At 55.4% G+C, this 22,707-nt stretch overlaps 1 protein-coding gene across 5 annotated transcripts; it reads left to right on the top strand.

Moving 5' to 3' along the window:
- The first annotated feature begins 1,839 nt into the window (after positions 1-1,839).
- On the top strand, positions 1,840-19,344 carry KIF7 (kinesin family member 7). Of its 5 annotated transcripts, none has more exons than XM_027521123.1 (20): positions 1,840-1,979; positions 2,149-2,529; positions 4,344-4,695; positions 6,128-6,328; positions 6,956-7,349; positions 7,605-8,124; positions 8,553-8,669; positions 9,315-9,542; positions 10,443-10,591; positions 10,997-11,112; positions 11,308-11,460; positions 13,039-13,241; positions 14,445-14,642; positions 14,984-15,109; positions 15,289-15,462; positions 16,504-16,719; positions 17,584-17,790; positions 17,945-18,143; positions 18,222-18,368; positions 18,580-19,344. In XM_027521123.1, the coding sequence occupies exons 2-20, from the start codon at positions 2,500-2,502 to the stop codon at positions 18,951-18,953; spliced, it is 4,104 nt and encodes a 1,367-aa protein (XP_027376924.1). In that variant the 5' UTR covers positions 1,840-1,979; positions 2,149-2,499; the 3' UTR covers positions 18,954-19,344. The 5 variants fall into 5 exon arrangements, with proteins under 5 accessions (XP_027376924.1, XP_027376923.1, XP_027376921.1 ...); XM_027521122.1 differs by having other exon boundaries at positions 1,841-1,979; positions 10,446-10,591; positions 15,286-15,462; XM_027521120.1 differs by having other exon boundaries at positions 1,841-1,979; positions 15,286-15,462.
- Positions 19,345-22,707: the final 3,363 nt, after the last annotated feature.

Raw genomic sequence — 22,707 nt, 5'->3', positions numbered from 1 at the left:
CACAAAATGCACCTCCAACTGAATCACAGTTTTGGAGATGGAAAAACAGCCGTTACACTTAATAACATAACTTTATCATGCTTTTTTTTTGTCTGTGTTGGGTCTTCCTTGTGGCTCTCGGGCTTCTCATTGCAGTGGTGTCTCTTGCTGCAGAGCACAGGCTCTAGGGCGCACGTGCTTAGTTGCTTCCCAGCATGTGGGATCTTCCCAGACCAGAGATCGAATGCATGTGCATCGAACGCAGGCAGAGGATTCTTAACCACTGGACTACCAGGGAAGTCCTACAACTTGGGTTTTAATGTTCATTGTATTAAGCATGCTGCTGCTGCTGCTAAGTCGCTTCAGTCGTGTCCGACTCTGTGAGACCCCATAGACGGCAGCCCACCAGGCTCCCCCGTCCCTGGGATTCTCCAGGCAAGAACACTGGAGTGGGTTGCCATTACCTTCTCCAATGCATGAAAGTGAAAAGTCAAAGTGAAGTCGCTCAGTCGTGTCTCACTCCTAGCGACACCATGGACTGCAGCCCACTAGGCCCCTCCGTACATGGGATTTTCCAGGCAAGAGTACTGGAGTGGGTTGCCATTGCCTTTTCCTAAACATTGAAACTTGGTGGTATATTGGAGAAGACAAGAGTCAAATATGGCTTGAGTGATGGGGTGGATGGTGTGGGGCATGCTGGAAGAGATGTCTGAGGGCAGTGTCCTGGACAGCTCCTGCTCAGGAATGTGCAGGATGAGCCCCCTCTGCAGGAATTCCACTGACTTTTCACCCACAGAATTGCCTCCCCAACTGCAGAGGCTGGCTAAGAACTCTGTGGCAACCCCACCTCCCACTAGCCTCTTCTAGGGCCAGTTGTCCAGCCAGGAACCCAAGGCTGGGTGGCAGTGTGGTCCACCAGTGGATCCCATGCCCATTCCAAACTGGGCACTTATGAGCCAGAACTGTGGGGCCAGGATTTCTCAGGCCGTCCTGCTCTCTGCCCAGCTTGCTAGAAGGCCTGAACAGGAGCTCCCCAGTGCTTTCATCCATCCACCCTAGGTCACCCTAGCTCTGGGGCAGAGAAGGGGCCCAGCGATGACTTCCTGGTGTGAGTGCCCAAGGAGCAGCCAGGGCCTCTGCCACACCATCCCACTCCCGAATATCTCAGAGGGGATAAGTCCTTCTCGGCTTTAGAAGAGGTAGCGAAATCAGACGAAAACAAGGCTGGAGGCTTCCTGGGCTCTAGGAAGGGAGAGCTTTGCTGAGCTTTGACGGGGCGTGGGGAGGGCTGCGATAGAAAGGAAGGGGGAATGTCTCTGCGCCTGAATGAACAATCGAACTACAGTAGTTGATTTTTAGTTAGTGTTAGTCGCTTAGTCGTGTCCGATTCTTTGCGACCCCATTATCTGTAACCCGCCAGGCTCCTCTGTCCACGGGATTTCCTAGGCAAGAATACTGGAGTGGGTTGCCATTTCCTTCTGCAGGAATTGATTTTTAGGCTACTGTTAACCGGAGTCTCAGGGTTAGCAAATGCTCGTGGAACGAAACTGTCTCCTAGTTAGTATTCATTTACCACTTGTTACAACTTGCATCATAAACCTGGATGCTCCGCTCCACCAGCTGGTGGGTTTTTCCAGCTCGGAAAATTCGGGCGGCCTTGTTGGTTGCTGTGTCCCCAGCTTTCAGCGAGTAGATACTATCAGCGCGCAGCGCTCGCGATTCGGGGCGGTGCTGGGGGTCGCGGGGCCGGTGGTCCAGCCGTTCAGCCCAGGCCACGCCCAATTCCCCGCCCCTCCGCCCCCGCTCCGCCCAGTCTGCGGACAGACTCCCCGGCGCCGCGCAGCCCGCGCCTCCGCCCCGGAGCTCCCAGGCGGGAGGAGTTGCGGATGAGGGGCGGGATGTTTTGGTGGGCGGGGGTCCCAGTGACGGCATCCGACCGCGCCGCGCTGGGGCTCAGAGCCTCAGTGCCCCGCAGGGGGACGACGCGCGCACCCTAGCAGGTGGGTGTGGGCCGGGGAGGGGTGGAGGTGGGTGGGAGGGAGGGGGCGTGGGCTCGTCCCTTCCCTGTGCAGGCCTGGGTTGGGTGGCACTGGGCGTCGGCACCCTGGGGACCCTTGACCGAGCACGAGGACCACTCCCTCCCTCCCCATCTTTGCTAACGTCCTTCAGGCCCCTCCGAGTGGACCGGAGACTCCCCTTCCTTAAGTCGGGGCCTGAGGCCGGCATTCCGGGCCTGGCCAGGAGGAGCGAGCACCCACGCTGCGAGAGTCGGGTTCGCCTTTGTAATCACTTTTCCCACTTTCCCGGAGCTCCTGTCCTGTGCCCGGCGCCTCCGACTCCGGAACCCCCGATGTGGGCCGGGCGCCTTCGGTGCGCAGAGCACTGGGCCCCGAGTCCGGGCGCGGAGAAGCCGGGACCGCGGGGCTGGAAAAGCTGTGACTGAGGGATGCTCGAAGGCGCCTGTAGTATTGCGTGGCAGTTACCGCTGCGGCCCCAGGGCCGGACACCCAGCTGGGACTGATGATTGAACGACCGAGCGAACGATTACAGGTGCTGAGAGAAGTAGTGAAAAATAAAGAGCTGTGACCCTCGGGGTGGGGGCGACGAGTGGGGATGGGGAAAGTTCCCTGGATGTAAACTACTCATCAGCTACTCAGCGTCGGACCTTGTGCTGGGTGCTGGAGATACACCATGAAGGGGACAGGCGGGCCTCTGCCTCCCAGCCCCCAGTTTGGGAGGTGAGGGGAGACCAGTGGATAATCCGGCTTTTGCAAGGTAAGGGAGTGGTCAGTGGCTGATGGGAGAACTAAAGCGGTGGGTGTGGGTGGATGAGTGGTGGGGGCCACAGAGCAGACGCCCCTCTTTGGAGGGGAGGGCGCTCCCTGGAGGTGGCCCTGGTAACAGCTGAGTGTGCTGCAGGCAGAGAAAGGTGAGGAAATGTGGGGTCTTAGGGGGTAAGTCATCAAGGTAGGCAGGGTCCATTAAAAGTTTTTCCTGTTAAGGTTTTGAATCTAGAGCATTAGGGAGCCCCTTTCGCCTCTTTTGGGGGCAGTTTAAGCAGGAGAGTGGTGTGGTCACATTTGCATTTTTGAAAGATGCCCCTGGTTGTCACATAGGAAGGTGCAGGGAGGCTGAAGCCAGTGAAGAGGTTGGTAAATACTCTGCCCAGTGGGCGGGATCCGGGCTTGGGTAATAGGATGGAGAGAAGCGGATATACTTGATATTTAGGAGATGGAATTGGCAGTATCTGGTGGTGGGGGCTTGGCCTCAAAGGATGTGCTGACTCTCTTTAAGATGGGGGAGCGGGGAATGTGAGGTGACAAAGGCAGTCAGTTCAGTCACTCACTCGTGTCTGACTCTTTGCAACCCCATGGACTGCAGCACACCAGCCTTCCCTGTCCTTCACTAACTCCCAAAACTTACTCAAACTCACATCCATTGAGTCAGTGATGCCATCCAACCATCTCATCCTCTGTCGTCCCCTTCTCCTCCTGCCTTCAATCTTTCCCAGCATCAGGGTCTTTTCAAATGAGTCAGTTCTTTGCATCAGATGGCCAAAGTATTGGAGTTTCAGCTTCAGCATCAGTGCTTCCAATGAATATTCAGGACTGATTTCCTTTAGGATTGACTGGTTGGGTCTCCCTGCAGTCCAAGGGACTCTCAAGTCTTCTCCAACACTACAGTTCAAAAGCATCAATTCTTTGGCACTCAGTTTTTTTTATAGTCCAACTCTCACATCCATACATGACCACTGGAAAAACCATAGCTTTGACTAGGCAGAGCTTTGTTGGCAAAGTAATATCTCTGCTTTTTAATATGCTGTCTAGGTTGGTCATAGCTTTTCTTCCAAGGAGCAAGTGTCTTTTAATTTCATGGCTACAGTCACCATCTGCAGTGATTTTGGATCCCAAGAAAATAACTTCTCTCACTGTTTCCACTGTTTCCCCATCTATTTGCCATGAGGTGATGGGACCGGATGCCATGATCTTAGTTTTCTGAATGCTGAGTTTTACGAAGGCAGAGACTATGGGTGGGTGTTGGGAAAAGAGATCCTTGTACAGTGCTGCTTGTGTGTGTGTCTTCCAGGAGATGGGGTCCCAGCAAGAACACAGATGCCTTTGGGTGTCGAGTGGAGGAGTTAGGGCCTCATTTTGTCAGTGATGGGAGCCGTGAAATGCTACCGTGTAGGATTCTGTTGTGGCTCTTGCAGCATCTGGGCATCAGGTTGGGGCACAGAGGATGTTTTGAATTTTGACCACTTCCCTTTTAATCCCTCCAAGGTCAGGAGCTGCAGGAACTGGCTCCAGGTCACCTGCAAGGTGAGTCCAGGTGCTGATGGCCGGGGCCTCTTCCTCTCTCTGCAGGGCTGGGAGCAGCAGTCTCTCAACATGGGGCTGGAGGCCCAGAGGTTGCCAGGGGCTGAGGAGGCCCCCGTGAGGGTGGCCCTTCGAGTGCGCCCACTCCTGCGCAAGGAGCTGCTGCACGGGCACCAGAGCTGCCTGACGGTGGAGCCGGGGCGCAGCCGGGTCACCCTGGGCCGAGACCGCCACTTTGGCTTCCACGTGGTGCTGGATGAGGACGCCGGGCAGGAGGCTGTGTACCAGGCTTGTGTACAGCCCCTTCTCGAGGCTTTCTTTGAAGGCTTCAATGTCACCGTCTTTGCCTACGGTCAGACGGGCTCCGGGAAGACGTACACCATGGGGGAGGCCAGTGTGGGTGAGTGACCTGGCTTGAGACCTCCTGCCTTCATTGAGGGGCCTCAGACATCTCCTGAATTTCTGCCTCTGCCATTTCCTGTTGAAGATGAGGAGGCTGGAGGAGGGTGGGCGGGTTTCCTAACTCCATCTGCAGGCCAGGGTAGGATCAGCTGTGTCACTGGGCTGGGTCGGGCAGGAAGAAGAGTCCTCCGAGGTGAGCGGCCCTCTCAAGTCCATAGAGATGGGATCATACTGTCTGGTTCTGGAGACCTCACTGGGAGGAAGGGCATGGGAAGTTGTCTTGTCTCTAGAGGTTGTCAGGATCGTTGTCAAGGGTCAGGATGGCTGGAAGGGAGACTGTCCTGGAAGAGACATGCTCCAGGGGCTGCATAGCAGGGAAGCGGGCTGGTTCCATGAGGCTCTGGAACAGAGTTTTGCAAGAGATGCTTTGGGCCAATTGAAGGCGTTGCCCACTTCTAAGGACCATGATTTGAAAAGTGTACATGTTTGTTGTAGAAAATTAGGGAAATACAGAAAAGCACATCCACAAAAGAAAACTTATTTGATAACTGCCTTTCCCTGGTAGCTTAGATGGTAAAGAATCTGCCTGTAATGCAGGAGACCCAGGTTTGATCCCTGGGTTGAGAAGATCCCCTGGAGAAGGGGATAGCTACCCACTCCAGTATTCTTGCCTGGAGAATTCCATGGACAGTGGAGCCTGGTGGGCTGCAGTCTGCAGGGTCGCAAAGAGCGACACAACTGAGGGACTAACACTTCCACACTTTCTGATAATTGCCTTTCACTCACCCTGTTAGCATTCAGTTTTTCCTGGTGAAAATTTTTATACTTAAAAAAATATGGTACCAATGTACCATTCTTTTGTATCCTGTTTTATTTTCTTAACAGTATATTAATATCATGAACATTTCTCTATATCACTAATTATTATTCAAGCAAAAACTTTAATGGCTGCTTAGCGTGCCATTGTGAATATAAGGTAATTTATTTAATCAGACCCCTTCTTGGATGTTGCAATGGACACTGAGGGTGTTTTGTTGTTTTTTAAGTTATGAGGAAGAGTATGTTCTGAACATCCTTTTATTACTTCCTTGGCATAAATTTAGGGGCTTCTTTAGATAACTGAGCATAGACTATGATAATGAGTCCCCAGGAGTCATCAAACAAAGGTTATCTGACTGTCTGGCAGGGATGTAGTGGAGATGCTTACACCATGAAAGTGGTTGGTTGAACCTTGAGAGGTTGCTTCCAACTCTGAAATTCTGCCTGAGCACCCTGGAGCCTGGCCTGGCTGCCCAGCTTGTAAGGCTTCTGCCTCTACCTTCTCCACACTGGAGCCCCATCCGCCAGCTTCTGGCAGGAGCCTCTGGGCCTCGTGGGCGCTATGCCCAGCTGAAAGCACCATGGCAGGTGGCCCTGCGGTGTCTCCCCAGCCTCCCTTCACGAGGACGAGCAGGGCATCATCCCACGGGCCATGGCCGAGGCCTTCAAGCTGATTGATGAGAATGACCTGTTGGACTGTCTGGTGCACGTGTCCTACCTGGAAGTGTACAAGGAGGAGTTCCGAGACCTGCTGGAGGTGGGCACCGCCAGCCGGGACATCCAGCTCCGGGAGGACGATCGTGGGAATGTTGGTAAGAGACTCCTGGGTCCTCTGGTTGGGAGTGGGGAACCTGGCTTGGGGAGGCTTCACCTGCTTAGGGTGGATACCCTGTCTGGAGGAGGGGTAACTCCTAACTAGGAAACTCAAGCTCTGGGAAGTTTTGCTTTCATTTCCCTGTCTCTGCTGAGTTCAGTACACACTGGTGTACCCAGAGTGAGTTCAGTACACACTGGTGTACCCAGAGTGAGAGTCACTGAGGTGGGCACGGGAGAAGCTGAAAAAAGTGAAAGTGTTAGTTGCTAAGTCATGTCCGACACTTTGCAACCCCATGGACTGTAGCCCGCCAGGCTCCTCTGTCCATGGGATTCTCCAGGCAAGAATACTGGGGTGGGTTTGCTGTGTCTTCCTCCAGGGGATCTTCCCAACCCAGGGATTGAACCCTGGTCTCCTGCATTGAAGGCAGATTCTTTACCAGCTGAGCTACCAGGGAAGCTGGAGCCCCTTAAATCCCCAAGCAGGATGGGCAGGACCCCCTGGGCATGCCGAAGGGGCCCCTGAATCAGGAAGAGCTTAGAGGACCAGTCCTGCTCAGCCTGCCCTCCTGGCTGATCAGCCTCAGGCTGCCCTGCCTTGGGCTCACAGCCTTTTGTGCCCACAGTGCTGTGTGGGGTGAAGGAAGTGGACGTGGAGGGCCTGGACGAGGTGCTGAGCCTCCTGGAGATGGGCAATGCAGCGCGGCACACGGGAGCCACACACCTCAACCGCCTCTCCAGCCGCTCCCACACCATCTTCACCGTGACCCTGGAGCAGCGGGGTCGCGCCCCCAGCCGCCTGCCCCGACCTGCGGCCGGCCAGCTGCTTGTCTCCAAGTTCCACTTTGTGGACTTGGCGGGCTCGGAGAGGGTGCTCAAGACAGGCAGCACAGGCGAGCGACTCAAGGAGAGCATCCAGATCAACAGCAGCCTCTTGGCGCTAGGCAACGTCATCAGTGCCCTGGGTGATCCCCAGCGCCGGGGCAGCCACATCCCTTACCGGGACTCCAAGATCACCCGGTGAGCTGCCGCTGCTGCTGGCCCAGGGGAAAGAGGCCCCGTGAGCCCCTTAGTCTGTCCTGGCTCCTGTCTGGCCTCTCTGGCTGGGGTGAGGAGATAAGAGATGGGTCCCCCTCTGGTTTCTGGGGCACAATCTACACGTGGTTGAAGTCTTGGGCCCACAGGGAGCCACACAGAGATTCAAACCCTCTTTGGGGTCTGAACCTCTGGCTCTGGCACTTTGGGGCCCTTGACGCATCTCCCTGGCGCCCTCAGGATCCTCAAAGACTCCCTGGGCGGGAACGCCAAGACGATGATGATCGCCTGCATCAGCCCTTCCTCCTCCGACTTTGACGAGACCCTCAACACCCTCAACTACGCCAGCCGCGCCCAGAATATTCGAAACCGCGCCACTGTCAACTGGCGGCCCGAGGCTGAGCGGGGGCCGGAGGAGGCCGTGGCCAGCGCCCGGGGGCCGCCTAGGCATCGGTCGGAAACACGCATCATCCACCGGGGCCGTCGCGCCCCGGGCCCTGCCGCCGCCTCCGCCGCGGCCACTGCCCGCCTGGGCGCCGAGTGCGCGCGTTACCGAGCCCGCACCGACGCCGCCTACAGCCTCCTGCGCGAGCTGCAGGCCGAGCCCGGGCTGCCCGGCGCCGCCGCCCGCAAGGTGCGCGACTGGCTGTGCGCCGTCGAGGGCGAGCGCAGCGCCCTGAGCTCCGCCTCCGGGCCCGACAGCGGCATCGAGAGCGCCTCTGCCGAGGAGCAGGCCACCCAGGGACCCGGCGGGCGAAAGGTGACCAGGGGCCGGGGGTGGCCTGGGGTGGGCGGGGTGGGGGAGGTGAGGAAGAAGGTTTTCCATACAGGGATTCAGAGGCATTTCTGCTGATGACCTTGATGTATCCTCAGGGTTTCCATCTGTTAAATAAAGATAACAGGAGTATCTACCTCCTCGGGATGTAAGGACTGAGGGTGTCATAAGTGCTGGTGGAAGCTAGTTCTTAATAATTGTGGTGGTGATATTACTGGTAATGAAAATATGATTAATGACAAGAGATAGCCCAATGGCTTGTGGAGGGGACTGCAGGCCATGTGGGGTCTGGACCCCTTTCCCATTGCAGGCAGGCTTTGGAGCAGAGTAGCAAGCAGGGCCGGCGGGGTGACTCAGGGATAGGCAGGCTCGTCCTTACTGTTCCCCTGAAGCTGCTCTCCTTGCCCCCCTAGGAAGATGAGGGGCCGCTGCAGCTGCTGGCCCTGCAGAGCCAGGTGGCCCGGCTGGAAGAGGAGAACCGAGACTTTCTGGCTGCGCTGGAGGACGCCATGGAGCAGTACAAACTTCAGGTGGGGCGCCCCCTGCCACAGTGGTGGTGGGGAGGGGAGACTAATGACGGGAGGCGAAGCAGCTGTGTCGGAGTGGGTTCTGGCAGGATGGGTAGAGGTGTGAGCAGAAGTGCGGAGGAAAGGAACAGATTGGCGCAAGTGGGTGTGCGAAGGCGGGTTGGAATTGGGACTGAAGGGGCAGCCCCATGAGACTCCTGAGCCCTGCTTTTCCTTTTGTGCAAAGATAACCAGGTCAGCGCAGCTCCTGGAGCCCCCTGGTGGCAGTGAGTGGCATGAATATGGAGGGAATGATAGATGGGGCAGGGTCGGTTCAGGCAGGCAGTCTGTCCGATTCTTTGCGACCCCATGGACTGCAGCACACCAGGCCTCCCTGTCTATCACCAACTCTCGGAGCCTGCTCAAACTCACGTCCATCGAGTCGGTGATGTGGCGGGTGGGAGAGTTTAAACCTGAGCTAATGCACTGTGTATTCCAGAGGGACACCAAGAGGTGGTCAGAGGCATTTGGCCCTCCATTTTAACACAGAGAGGGCAGGGTGGTCTCAGACGTGTTCTTCATTTTCCTGCACTTCTGCCTGTCAGCACCCCGGCTCCCTACCTCTCTCTCATCCACGTCTCTCATCAGCACCTGGACCGTGTCTTGCAGAGTGACCGTCTTCGTGAGCAGCAGGAGGAGATGGCAGAGCTGCGACTGCGGCTGGAGCTGGTGTGGCCAGGCTGGGGGGCCCCAGGGATCTTGCAGGGCTTGCCTCCAGGGTCTTTTGTGCCCCGGCCTCACACAGCCCCCCTGGGAGGTGCCCACACCCATGTGCTGGGCATGGTTCCCCCCGCCTGCATTCCTGGAGATGAAGTTGGCCCTGAGAGCCGGGGAGAGGTGAGACGGTGGCAAGGCTCGGTGTCTGCTGGTTGACCTGGGCAGGCTCAGGCAGGGGAGGGGCAATCCTGGGGAATGTGTCACTCATCTCGTGCTTTCACGGGACCAGCTATGAAATGCCCCTTTCTGGTGTTCCTGGAGGAATGGCCCAAATTTGGGTAGGGCCTCTCAGAAGGATCTGGTGCCATGGAGCATCCTTGGAGTAGTTGGAGATTGCTTGGAGTGAGGATTACGGAGAGGGTTCTGGCTTCCAGTATGGAATGGAATGCTTGCCTACCTCCAGGGATGGGGAGCTCATCACCTCTGGAGTCACCTCCCCACACACACACCATCTTTGGATGCCTTCCTCTGCAAGTTCAGTTTTCCATGAGCTCTGATCTCCTTGCACTTGGTCTCTTGTTTCTAGTTCTGTCACTTGGGGCCTTTTGGACAAGGGCTGCTCCTGTATCTGCCTGAAACTTCTGGGTCATCTGAGCTCTAAAGGGCAGAGGGACTGAGGGGTGGGAGGACGTGGGTTTGGAAGAAGCCTGTTACGGACCCTCCACCCCCTACTCTGGTGGGGCGTTGTTGGTGAGATAAGACTTGCTGCAGATGACTTATATACACGGTGGAAAGGGGAGGTTGTCCCCTGAGGAGTGCTAGTTCAGCTGTGGGGGCTGGAGCAGGGTGGGGGTGGTGGGGGTCAAGAGAACAGGAGGAGTAGAGGAAGGAACAAGGGAGGAGGGGAGAAGTTTATGTTCCAATTTGAGATTGGAAAGGCCTCTCGGATATCATTGGAGCTAGATCTTGAAGGTAAGGTCTGGCTTGAAGAGCACGCAAAGCGGGCTGAAGACTGGGTGGGGGGAAATGGCTGATGGAGAAGGCCCTGGGAGCCTGTCCTGAAACCTGGGCATTCCCCAGCAGATGAAAAATGGCAGGGAGGCTGGAGCCAAGTTTCTGACAGAGGGAGACAGGCCGGGAAGTGGCTCTTCAGATGCATCAGAGGCAGAGGAAGAGGAAGAGGAGGAGGAGAAGGAGGGGCTGCCCCGACAGAGCCTGTACCCACGAAGGTGAGTGGGACCCATGGCCCACCTGACAAGGACCAGCTCAGGGCCTCAGCTGGGCAAGAGGGGGATCCCACTGTAGTCTCAGGGTGTCCTTGCCTCCATTGGCCTGGCCAGCCTTTGGGGAAAGCAGGCAGGGGCTGTGGGCTCTGAATCAAGCATTCTCACTGGGGTGGGTGTGCTGAGGGACGGACCTGGCCTCCTGGTTCTCGGCCTCCAAGGTGGCCCTCGGCACCCTGCACCCTCTCAGCTCAGCCGCTGGCCTCTGAGTTGTACCAGATGGACATCCTGGGGTCAAGGTGACCCTGGGGTGATGGAAGGCCTGGGGTTCTCTCTTCCCCTTTGGGCCTGGGAGGAGGCTGGGCTGGGGCAGGGCTGGGGAGGGGTACAGACTCCCCTTCTGCCCTCCAGGAATGGGGTCAGCAAGTGGAACCAGAGGATGGGGGCCTGCCCAGAGAGTCCACTCAACAGGAAGGGCCCAGAGCTTCGCCTGGAGGAGCTGGGTGCAGCTATCCCGGGACCCAGAGGTGAGCTGGGTGGGGCGCAGAGAGGGTCCCAACCCCTTTACCCACTCATGGTCCTGGACTGGCCACCCTGGAGAGTCCACATACCATCTCTGGCTGCCCCTGGCCAGGGCAGTCCTCCTCTTCCCTCTGTTCCTGCCACCCCTGCTTCCCCCACTATCTGTCGCGGCAGCCGCCCTGACCGTCAGCCTGTTACAGTGGTTGGTGGGAGCAAGGCCCTGGCTCAGCCCCGCCAGGCCCCCGCGGCCATGGCCTCTGAGTGGCGACTGGCCCAAGCCCAGCAGAAGATCCGTGAGCTGGCCATCAACATCCGCATGAAGGAGGAGCTCATTGGCGAGCTGGTGCGCACAGGTGAGGGAGGAGCTTTGAGCCGGGCCTCCCACCTGAGGGTGGGTGGTTAGGAGCAGGGTCCAGATGTTTGCCCACTCAGCTTCTTCCAGATGGGTGACCTTGAGCAGGTAGGATAACCGCTGTGTGCTCTGAAATGGAGAGAGTAACTGCACCTGTTTCTTAGGTGGTTGGAATGAGTTAATTCAGGTAAAATGCTTAGACTGGTTTTCAGGAAGCTTCTTACTGTTACTAATCAGTTGCCTGCTGTGTGTCAGACGCTGCACGGGGCAAAAGCGGTCCTGGGGAGCAAACAGCGTCCCCCAGTCATAGTAGTACGGCTGCTGCTGGTGACACAGGCAAGTGAGCAGGGGATGGTTCTAGGTGGTGACTGGTCAAGCTTTTTAATTTTAATAGCTATGACTTTATTATAAAATGTATTGGGAACAATTGCAGACAGACATATGAGAGTCCCTACATACCCATCATTCAGATTTAGCATTTCCAAGCTTGGCCCGCATTTGCATCAACTCTCCCTTTTTTCTTTGCTGAAATTTTTTGTTTCTAACTTCTTGGCTATGCCAGATCTTTGCTTGCAACTTGCAGACTCATTAATAGCTGTGGCATGCTGGATCTGGTTCCCTGACCAGGGACTGAACCTGGGCCCCCTGAATTGGGAGCATGGAGTCTTAGCCATTGGACCACCAGGGAAGTCCTTTTTTGCTGAAATATTCTGAGGCAAATCCAAGACTTCATGTCATTTCATTCCTGCACCTTTCAGTATGCCTCTTTTTGGATATTTTAACCAAAATGCCATTAGCATATCTAACTAAACTGATGCCCTCACAGTGCTCCGAACAGAAGCAGTTCTTCAACAGTGTCTGTGTGCAGCTCTGGGCTTGTCCACACATTCGCTCATTGCTAAGTCATGTCAGTCGTGTCCGACTCTGTGCAACCCCATAGACAGCAGCCCACCAGGCTCCCCCATCCCTGGGATTCTCCAGGCAAGGACACTGGAGTGGGTTGCCATTTCCTTCTCCAGTGCATGATAGTGAAAAGGGAAAGTGAAGTCACTCAGTCGTGTCCGACACTTCTCGACCCCATGGACTGTAGCCCACCAGGCTCCTCCGTCCATGGGATTTTCCAGGCAAGAGTACTGGAGTGGGGGTCTCTGAAATCTCCCTTCGCTCACCTTTTCAGTCATCCTGTAGAATGTTCCAGATCCCAGATATTCTGGGTTTGTCTGTTAGCTTCCTTGTGGCGTCATTTAGCTTGTTCCTTTGACCTGTCTCCTACAAATGGAAGTTAGTTCTAGAGGCTTAGTTGTATGGTGGCTCAAGTTACATATTGATTTTAGCACGTGTTAGATAACAGGAAAACTAGTTAACCCGTATTTTTTCTGGGTCACTGCTATGGAAAAGGCTATTATAAAAAATAAGTCAAATTAAAGAAAAGTAGTAAATGGTCACAGTACTGGAGGGTAGTCATTGTGAAATCCTTGTAAGTGCTGGGGGCTGACAGAGGTCTGGGAAAGCCACGGGGGAGGAGCTGCGATGCTTCAGGGAGGGGTCTCCGGTGCTGAGTACACCCCGGTTCTTCCAGGGAAGGCTGCCCAGGCCTTGAACCGTCAGCACAGCCAGCGCATCCAGGAGCTGGAGCGGGAGGCGGAGCGGGTGCGGGCAGAGCTGAGCGAGGGCCAGAGGCAGCTGTGGGAGCTCGAGGGCAGGGAGCCCCAGGACGCTGGTGAGCGCTCGCAGCTCCAGGAGTTCCGCAAGAGGGTTGCTGCCGCTCAGAACCAAGTGCAGGTCAGTGTCAGAACCCCAGGCGTGGTGGCTGCAGCCTCCCAGGCTGGGGTCCTGGGATCAAGACCTGTGTGAGCCCCAGAGCCCACGCCCACTGTGGAACCAGGGGGTGCTCCAGCCCCAGCTGTTGGTGCGAACGCCCTCCTGGCCTTCCAGAGTGAGGCTGGTATTAGGTAGGAGCTGGCAGTGCTGGAGATCTTTGAACACAGCAGAGGCAGAGGCGGGGAGGTGGACCGTGCCTGAAGACCACCTTAGGAGACCATCGAGGATGAGGGAAGGGTACGGGAAGGAAGCAACCCTCCCTCCTGTGGCCCTCCCCTCCCTCCATGAGTCTGCCCTTGCAGCTGTCTGTCCATCCATCCCTGCAGCCCATCATCCCTCTGTCCATCCACCCACCAGTCCAGGTGTCTGATCCATGCAGTTATCCTTTTACCAGTTGAGTGACTATTTATGTGCCTGTTCATTTGTCTTCTATTTCTGTTTATCGATCCTTGCATTGTTTGTTCGTCCTGTTTTTTACTTTAAAAAAAATTTTTTTTTTTAATTTATTTGGCTGCACTGGGTCTTAGTTGCAGCATGCGGGATCTTTAGGTGTCGCACAGAATCCTTTTAGTTGTAGGCATGTGGGATCTAGTTCCCTTGATCAGGGATCAAACCCAGGCCCCCTGCTTTGGGAGCTCAGAGTCTTAGCCATGGACCACCAGGGAAGTCCCCTGTTTTTTACCTTGATATGATCGCATCATCTGTCTGTCCACCCACCCTTCCATCCACTCATCTTTGCACCTGTCCCTCCACTGCAGTAGAGTGATTAAGAGCGAAGGTTCAGGAGCCTTGACTGCTTGCGTTTGAATCCCAGCTCTGCCATTTACTAGCTGTGGGTCCTGGGTCAAGTTTCCTAACCTCTCTGCACCTCAGTTTCCTAATCTGTTAAGTAGGAAACCTCTGAAGTCGTTTCGTAGGGTTCTAAGGATCACTTAATATACTGAGAGCACTTGGTGTGCTGTGTAGTATGCAGTAAATGTCACAGTATTTTGACATTTTTATAATTTGCTATTTTTATCAGTCTGTTGTCCATTGGCCTGTCTTCCCTTTTGTCTGTCCCTCTTCATCGTCCTTCCGTCCTGCCCGTCCTTGTTGAGTGCCAGGCGCCATGCCCGGCTTTTGGCAGCTGCCATGAGCAGCCCAGAGGAAGCTGTGTTGGTCCAGGTACTGAAGGAGAAGAAGCAGGCGACGGAGCGGCTGGCATCACTGTCGGCGCAGAGTGAGAAGCGGCTGCAGGAGCTGGAGAGGAACGTGCAGCTCATGCGGCAGCAGCAGGGGCAGCTGCAGCGGCGGCTTCGCGAGGAGACAGAGCAGAAGCGCCGCCTGGAGGCGGAGATGAACAAGCGGCAGCACCGTGTCAAGGTTGGGTGCTTGGCTGGCGGGGTGGCTGCGTCCCAGCCAGGAGGCGAGGGGAGCGCGTACCGCCACGCGACCGTAAAAGGCTGGTCACGTGGCCTCCCTGAGTCTGTTTCTTCACTTGAAAGTGAGAGTTACAGGAAACTCAGGGCTAGGGTGAGAATTCAGTGAGATGAACCAGATAAGGGGTCCAGCAATCTTGTGTTTGTGAGGCTGGGGGGTGCTGGGCAGGGTTGTCTTGGGAGCAGGAAGGCACTCCTGTGGGCTTTGGGGATTACGGGCTGTGGGAGGACACTGGTACCCCACAGCGCCCTGCCAACCGGACTCACCCTGAACTTTGTGCCCAGGAGCTGGAGCTGAAGCACGAGCAGCAGCAGAAGATCCTGAAGATCAAGACAGAAGAGATCGCGGCATTTCAGAGGAAGCGGCGCAGCGGAAGCAACGGCTCTGTGGTCAGCCTGGAGCAGCAGCAGGTGGGGTCTGGGCTGAACCACACCCCTGGGGCACCCGTAGCCAGTTGCTAGAGTGCCCTGCGGGGTCAGCCAGTGGGCACACCATTCTCCCCCCCTGAGCTGGGTGGCCATCCACACCACCTACGTGGCCAGAGGGGAGAGCTGAGTTCCTGCCCACCTCCCCCGCTGTCCCTCAGAAGATTGAGGAGCAGAAGAAGTGGCTGGACCAGGAAATGGAGAAGGTCCTGCAGCAGCGGCGGGCACTGGAGGAGCTGGGGGAGGAGCTCCACAAGCGGGAGGCCATCCTGGCCAAGAAGGAGGCCCTGATGCAGGAGAAGACGGGGCTGGAGAGCAAGCGGCTTCGGTCCAGCCAGGTGAGATCCTGCCGGGTGAGGCCCAGCTGGGTGAGGCCCAGCCAGGTGAGATCCTACCAGGTGAGGCCCAGCCGGGTGAGATGCCATCAGATAAGGTCCTTCCAAGTGAGATGTCTCCAGCTGGCAATGCTGCCGGGTGAGCTCTGGACGGATGAGGCTCTTCTCGGTGGTGCCCCTGCCGTGTGAGTTCCAGCCACGCCACTGTCCTTGTGGGCTCTACCCTGAGCATCTTCAGAGTGTCTGTGATCCGGGCTCTGATGTGTGGGTAGAAGAGCCTCTCCAGGTATCTGCCCCCAGAGCATTGTACCTCATTAGCCACCTGCTCTGCAGGCAGAACGAGGAGCCACAGGTGTAGAGGTGGTTTGGCCAGAGAGAAAGAGCCTTCACTCGGGTTGGAGGCAGTTGCACCAGGCCCCACCCACCCAGCTCCACTTGGCTTCGTTGCTCCCTCTTGAGTAGGGAGTTTCGCAGCCAAATTTCCTCCTCTTAGATGGAACCACAGCGTTGCCCTGAGGATTAGAGAAGGGGTACGTCACTTCACACAGAGCCCAGAGCTGTCCCAGGAGCCGGTGCTTGGGCTAGATGCCCACAGGGTTCCAGACCATCTTCTGCTGTCATGGAGTCCTAGAGGGTTTCAGCTGGATTTTCTGCAAGTCCCTTGGCCATTAGAACCCTCACTTCCTTCCACATTAGGTTCCCGAAGGGCCTCTGGGGTTTGGCCACTAACCCCACCTCCTTCCCATCACCAGCTGGAGTCAGGTCATCTCAGTGACAAGCCACCACCATCCTCTCTGCCTTTGCCCATGTTGCCCCTCTTGTCCTTAGTGTCTCTGTATCCTCCTTCCGGGCCGTCTCTGGGGGCCCCTCTTCAGAGGTTCGGGTCCCCTAGGCCCCCACTCCCCAGCTTGTACAGAATTGAGAGTCAGGCCTCCTGCTGGACAGCACGCCTCCTTAGCCTCCATGGCAGGGCTGGCCTGTTCCTGTGGCCCCTGGGAGGGTGGGGCCTGCCCCTTTCCTCATCACCGGCGGTGCCGCCCCCAGGCCCTCAACGAGGACATTGTGCGAGTATCCAGCCGGCTGGAGCACCTGGAGAAGGAGCTGTCCGAGAAGAGCGGGCAGCTGCGGCAGGGCAGTGCCCAGAGCCAGCAGCAGATCCGTGGGGAGATTGACGCGCTGCGCCAGGAGAAGGACTCGCTGCTGAAACAGCGGCTGGAGATCGACAGCAAGCTGAGGCAGGGCAGCCTGCTGTCGCCTGAGGTGCGCCCTGCGAGCCGGCCCGGCTGTCTGCTCCCCTCTGCCCCTAGCCCCGGCTCTCCGCTGGGTGCAGGCCTCCCTGCTTCGGGACACACATCCCTCCCAGGTGTCAGCCCCACAGAAGGCGCAGGACTAGCCCTCCCACCGCTGGTCCAGCCCCTGGGCCTGGGACACACAGCTGGGCCTCGCTGCCCTCGGTTGCCCCAGCTGGAGTCGGGACTCGTCCTGTGTCCTGTATCATGTTGACCTCAGGCATATAGCGTGCTCACACCTCTCAACTCCCAACATGGGACGCGAGTCAGGACCATGTCAGCATACCTCACAGCCACATAGGTTTGCCCTCCTGCCAGCAGAGAGAGCTTTTGTTAGAGAAACGGACCCCCAGGGACCTACCTGGCAGTCTAGTGGTTAAGACTGTGCTTCCACTGCAGGGGGCATAGATTTGATCCCTGGTTGGGGAACTAAGATCCCACATGTTGCATGGTGCAGCCAAAAAGTTAAAATTTAAAAGAAGGGGAAATGGACCCCAGCAGACCCTGGGTGCCTCTGCAGCCCTGCCACGCCTTCCCTTCAGAGCAGGGTCTCCCAAGCACAGGTCACTCCAGAGGCTGTGAGCTTCAGAGAGCAGCCTCCTAGCGGAGCCCTGGCCTCCCTGACCCCCGAACCGAGGCTCAGATGGATGTGCCTCTGCTCCTGCTGCAGCGGGCGGGGGTGCCTCTGGCTCTGAGGACAAGCGGGCACATAAAGGCTGGGTTGTGGCTGCGTGTGGCCATTACGACTCTGCCCAGGACCTCGGTGTTCAGGGGGCAGGTGACCCATGGAGTGGGTAGCCCGTGTCCCCCTCCACCCATCCCCGTGTCCCTGCAGGAGGAGCGGACACTGTTCCAGCTGGATGAGGCCATTGAGGCCCTGGACGCCGCCATCGAGTACAAGAACGAGGCCATCACGTGCCGCCAGCGAGTGCTGCGGGCCTCAGCCTCCTTGCTGTCCCAGTGCGAGATGAACCTCATGGCCAAGCTCAGCTACCTCTCGTCCTCGGAGACCCGAGCCCTTCTCTGCAAGTACTTCGACAAAGTGGGTCCTGGAGCTTGCAGACCCCCGCCTTCACGGGGGTGGGGGGAGGTGGACGGCGCGGGCGGTGAGCTGGCCACACGCCTGCTGCCCCTGCGTGAACAGTCCCGGGTGAAGGGAGCCGGCGCTGGGGGCTGAGCCTGGCTGTTGGGGACAGGTGGTGACACTCCGCGAGGAGCAGCACCAGCAGCAGGTGGCCTTCTCGGAGCTCGAGTTGCAGCTGGAGGAGCAGCAGAGGCTGGTGTACTGGCTGGAGGCGGCCCTGGAGCGGCAGCGCCTGGAGATGGACCGCCAGCTGACCCTGCAGCAGAGGGGACATGAGCAGCACGTGCAGCTGCTGCTGCAGCAGAGCCGAGGTGGGGCCCGGGCCCGCCATGGGGGCTGCCGCCTGCCCTGTAGCCCCTCACCACCTCCTCCTGCCTTTTTTTCTCCAGACCATCTTGGCGAAGGGCTGGCGGACAGCAGGAGGCAGTACGAGACCAGAATCCAAGCTCTGGAGAAGGAGCTGGGCCGCCACGTGCGGCTGAACCAGGAGCTGAAGCAGAAGCTCAGTAGCCTGAGTGCTGCCAGCCAGAGCAGGGGTAATTGCTGCGTGCTGTCACCAGGCCGGCCGGGGCTCAGCCCTGACGTCAGGTCTTCTTTGTTCTGGGCAGAGTTTAGAAACCACTCTGCCTTCAGCTCTTGGGTCATCCCATATGTTGTTGATTGCATGGGGGTGTTGGAAGAAGGCTAGGGCTTCAGGAAGGGGTAGCTGGCTACCTCCATTTCTGACAAGGATGTTGTTATTGCCAGTGATGGGTGGGGAGAAGAGGACCCCGTGCCTGGAGAACAGACAAGCCCCTGGAAGCGAGGATGAGCTCTACCCAGCGCCTGAGCCTCTCTGGCAGCCCACCGGCATGGAGGGTGCCCCCCGCCCACGGGAGGAGATGCGGGACCTGGTCCACGCCCCGTTACCGTTGACGTGGAAACGCTCGAGCCTGTGCAGTGAGGAGCAGGGCTCTCCTGAGGAGCTGCGGCAGCGGGACGCCGCTGAGCTCCCAGTGGGGCGGGTGCTGCCTGTGGGTGAGGCGGGTCTGCCCTGGAACCTCGGGCCCTTGGCCAAGCCCCGGCGGGAACTGCGGAGGGTCAGCCCAGGGATGATCGACGTCAGGAAAAACCCCCTGTAGGCACACCTGGGAGATTTGGGGCCTGCCCAAAGGTGTGGTGTTGACGCTCCCTTCTGTGAAGGAGTCCTTACCTCAAGCTCTAAATCAGGTCCTGATCTTTCTTGTTAGAGTCAACAAATTCGGGCTACAGACCAGAACTGGACTTGAATCACTTGTTTAAAAAAGGTGCAGATTTCTACCAGTCACTTCCTTTAGGATGTGGTACCCAGTTGCCATGTTTTGGCTTTTTTTTTAATATAATTTTTAAAATTTTATAGTTGATTTATAGCATTGTTAGTTTCAGATGTGAAGCAGAATGTTTATGCACATGGATATGTCCACTCTTTTTTTGATTCTTTTCTCAGACAGCTTACTACAGATTTTTGAGTAGAGTTCTTTGAGCTATACAGTAGGTCCTTGTTGGTTATCTATTTTATATATAGTAGTGTGTACATGTTAATCCCAAACTCCTAATTTATCCCTTCTGTTCCCTTCCCCCTTTGGTAACCATAAGTTTGTTTTCAGAGTCTATGAGTTTGTTTCTGTTCTGTAAATAAGTTCATCTGTATTTTTTTTAGAGTCCACATATAAGTGATAGCATATATTTGTCTGTCTGATTTACTTCACTTAGTATGATAATCTCTAGGTCTGTGTTGCTGCAAATGGCATTCATTTCTTATAGCTGAGTGATATTCCAGTGTGTATATGTATCATGTCTTGTACGTCTCTCTGCTGATGGAAATTTAGATGGCTTCCATGTCTTAGCTAGTGTAAATAGTGCTGCAGTGAACACTGGAATGCATGTATTTATCTTTTCAAATTATAGTTTTCTCCAGATATATGCCTAGGGGTAGGACTGCTGGATCATATGGTAGTTCTATTTTTAGTTTAAGGGACCTCCATACTGTTCTCCATAATGGTTGTACCAGCTTACATTCCCACTGACAGTGCAAGAGACTTCCCTTTTCTCCACACCCTCGCCAACATTCACTGTTTGCAGAATTTCTGATGATGGCCATTCTGACTGGTGTGGGGCGATGCCTTATAATTTTGATTTGCATTTCTGTAATACTTAGCGATGTTGAACATCTTTTCGTGTTTTCTGGCCACCTGTATGTCTTCTTTGGAGAAATGTCTATTTAGTTTTTCTGCCCATTTTTTGATTGGGTTGTCTTTTTTTTTAATGCGGAGCTACATGAGCTATTTGTGTATTTTGAAAATTAAGCCCTTGTCAGTTGCTTCATTTACAAATATTTTCTCCCATTCTGTGGGTTGTCTTTGTTTATGGTCTCCTTTGCTGTGCAAAAGTTTTTAAGCTTAATTAGGTTAGGTACCATTTATTTTTATCATCCTGGGCGGTGCATCTAAAAAGATACTGCTGTGATCTATGTCGAAGAACGTGCTGCCTGTGCTTTCCTCTAAGAGTTTTATAAAATGTAGGCGATCACCTTGACTGTTCTGCCTATCTCCACCTCACTTGGTTGTTCTTCTGAGGTTTTATCTTCTTGTTCCTTCATCTGGAACTATTTCTGTGCCATATCCTCTTGTCTAATTTTGTGTGTTTGTGGTCTCCATTCAGGCTGCAGGATTGCATTTGGTATCTGCCCCCTGGTGGATGAGGCTGGTCTAAGAGGCTTGTGCAGGCTTCCCATGGGAGGGACTGGTGCCTGCCCACTGGTGGGTGGAGAGGGGTTGTCCCTCTGGCTCAGGACTGTCGAGGGGTGTTTGTAGGCAGCTGCTGGCTCCTATTTTGGCAGCCTGTGTGCTGATGGGAGGCACTGTTTCTACCCTGTTGGTTTGGCCTGAGGCGTGCCAGCACTGGAGCCGGCAGGCTGTCGGGTGGGGCCAGGTCTTGGTGCAAAAGCAGTGACCTCCAGAACTCAAACCAATGAGTATTTTCTGAGGTGTCTGCCACCTGCGTCCTTGTCCCCATGGTGAGCCACAGCCAATTCCTGCCTCCCCAGGAGACCCTCCAAGACCTACACGTAGGTCTGGTTCTGGCTCTAATGGAGTCACTGCTCTGCCCCGGGCACCAGTGCTCATGAAACCTTGTGTGTGCCCTCAAGAGTGGAGTCTGTCTCCCCCAGTCCTGTGGAGCTCCTGCACTCAAGCCAAATGCTCTCGGGCTCCTACCCCTGATGCCAGACCCCCAGGCTGGGAGCCTAACGTGGGCTCAGAACTCAGTCCTGTGGGAGAACCTGAGCAGGTGTGGCATTTGATTACATCGTGAAAGCGGCCCTCCTCCTGTCTTGTGGTTCTTCTTGCTCTTTGGGTGTAGAGCATCTTTGCTGATGGCTGTTCAGCAGTTGTGATTTTTTTTTTTTTTTTTTAAACTTTACAATATTGTATTAGTTTTGCCAAATATCGAAATGAATCCGCCACAGGTATACCTGTGTTCCCCATCCTGATCCCTCCTCCCTCCCCATACCCTCCCTCTGGGTCGTCCCAGTGCACCAGCCCCAAGCATCCAGTATCGTGCATCGAACCTGGACTGGCGACTTGTTTCATACATGATATTATACATGTTTCAATGCCATTCTCCCAAATCTCCCCACCCTCTCCCTCTCCCACAGAGTCCATAAGACTGATCTATACATCAGTGTCTCTTTTGCTGTCTCGTACACCAGGTTATTGTTACCATCTTTCTAAATTCCATATATATGCGTTAGTATACTGTATTTATGTTTTTCTTTCTGGCTTACTTCACTCTGTATAATAGGTTCCAGTTTCATCCACCTCATTAGAACTGATTCAAATGTATTCTTTTGAATGGCTGAGTAATACTCCATTGTGTATATGTACCACAGCTTTCTTATCCATTCATCTGCTGATGGGCATCTAGGTTGCTTCCATGTCCTGGCTATGTGAGAGGAGATGAGCTCAAGTCCTTCTACTCCACCGTCCTGTCTGTCTCTGCCACCTTTTGGCTTGAGTTTCAGAAAACCATTTTATAATAAATGAAAATAATCTCTGGAGGGAAAAAACAATGGGTTTTATTCAGAAGATCATAGTAGGACTCAGATCTGGAAACACAACAGGCTTGAAAACTTTTCAGAGACCGTGAAATGGTTCTGAATCAGCTGTTAGCCAAGGCCCTGGCCTAGACTTGACAGCCAGCTGGGCTGCAGGGTAAGGTGAGTTTCCCTGTGAAGGACAGGAACCGTGCTGGGGACTGGCCAGCTCCCAGGGCCGACCTTGAGATATGGCTGCTCTGGAAACCACTAGAGCTGGACCATGGTCATATTTAACCTCAGGCTGGAATGTTACACAGAAATGCACCAAATGCTAAGGATGATTTTATTGTTACACAGGGAACGCAAACCTTTATTCTACCCCTGTAACACAGCCTTGTTTTGTGTACGCTGCTTCCAAGTGCTGCCTCTGTCTTAGGGTCCTAGCCTTATAGCAACTGGAGGGACCAACGTAGGGGTCCTTCTCCCATTTCACAAGTGACACAGAGTGTTCTGAACTTGCCATGGTCACTGTTGATGTGGGGCTGGAATGGGATCCTGCCTTACAGTTCCTTGTCTGATTCTGGACACCCAGGCTGCCACTGAGTTATACTACCAGCTATACCACCTCACTTGGAGAAGGCAATGGCACCCCACTCCAGTACTCTTGCCTGGAAAATCCCATGGATGGAGGAGCCTGGTAGGCTACAGTCCATGGGGTCACTAAGAGTCAGACACGACTAAGTGACTTCACTTTGACTTTTCACTTTCATGCATTGGAGAAGGAAATGGCAACCCACTCCAGTATTCTTGCCTAGAGAATC

The sequence above is a fragment of the Bos indicus x Bos taurus genome, chromosome 21 (genome assembly GCF_003369695.1).
Source record: "Bos indicus x Bos taurus breed Angus x Brahman F1 hybrid chromosome 21, Bos_hybrid_MaternalHap_v2.0, whole genome shotgun sequence".
Lineage (NCBI taxonomy): Eukaryota > Metazoa > Chordata > Mammalia > Artiodactyla > Bovidae > Bos > Bos indicus x Bos taurus.
Note: the sequence above shows the minus strand (reverse complement) of the source record. Positions and strands in the feature narration are given on the sequence as shown.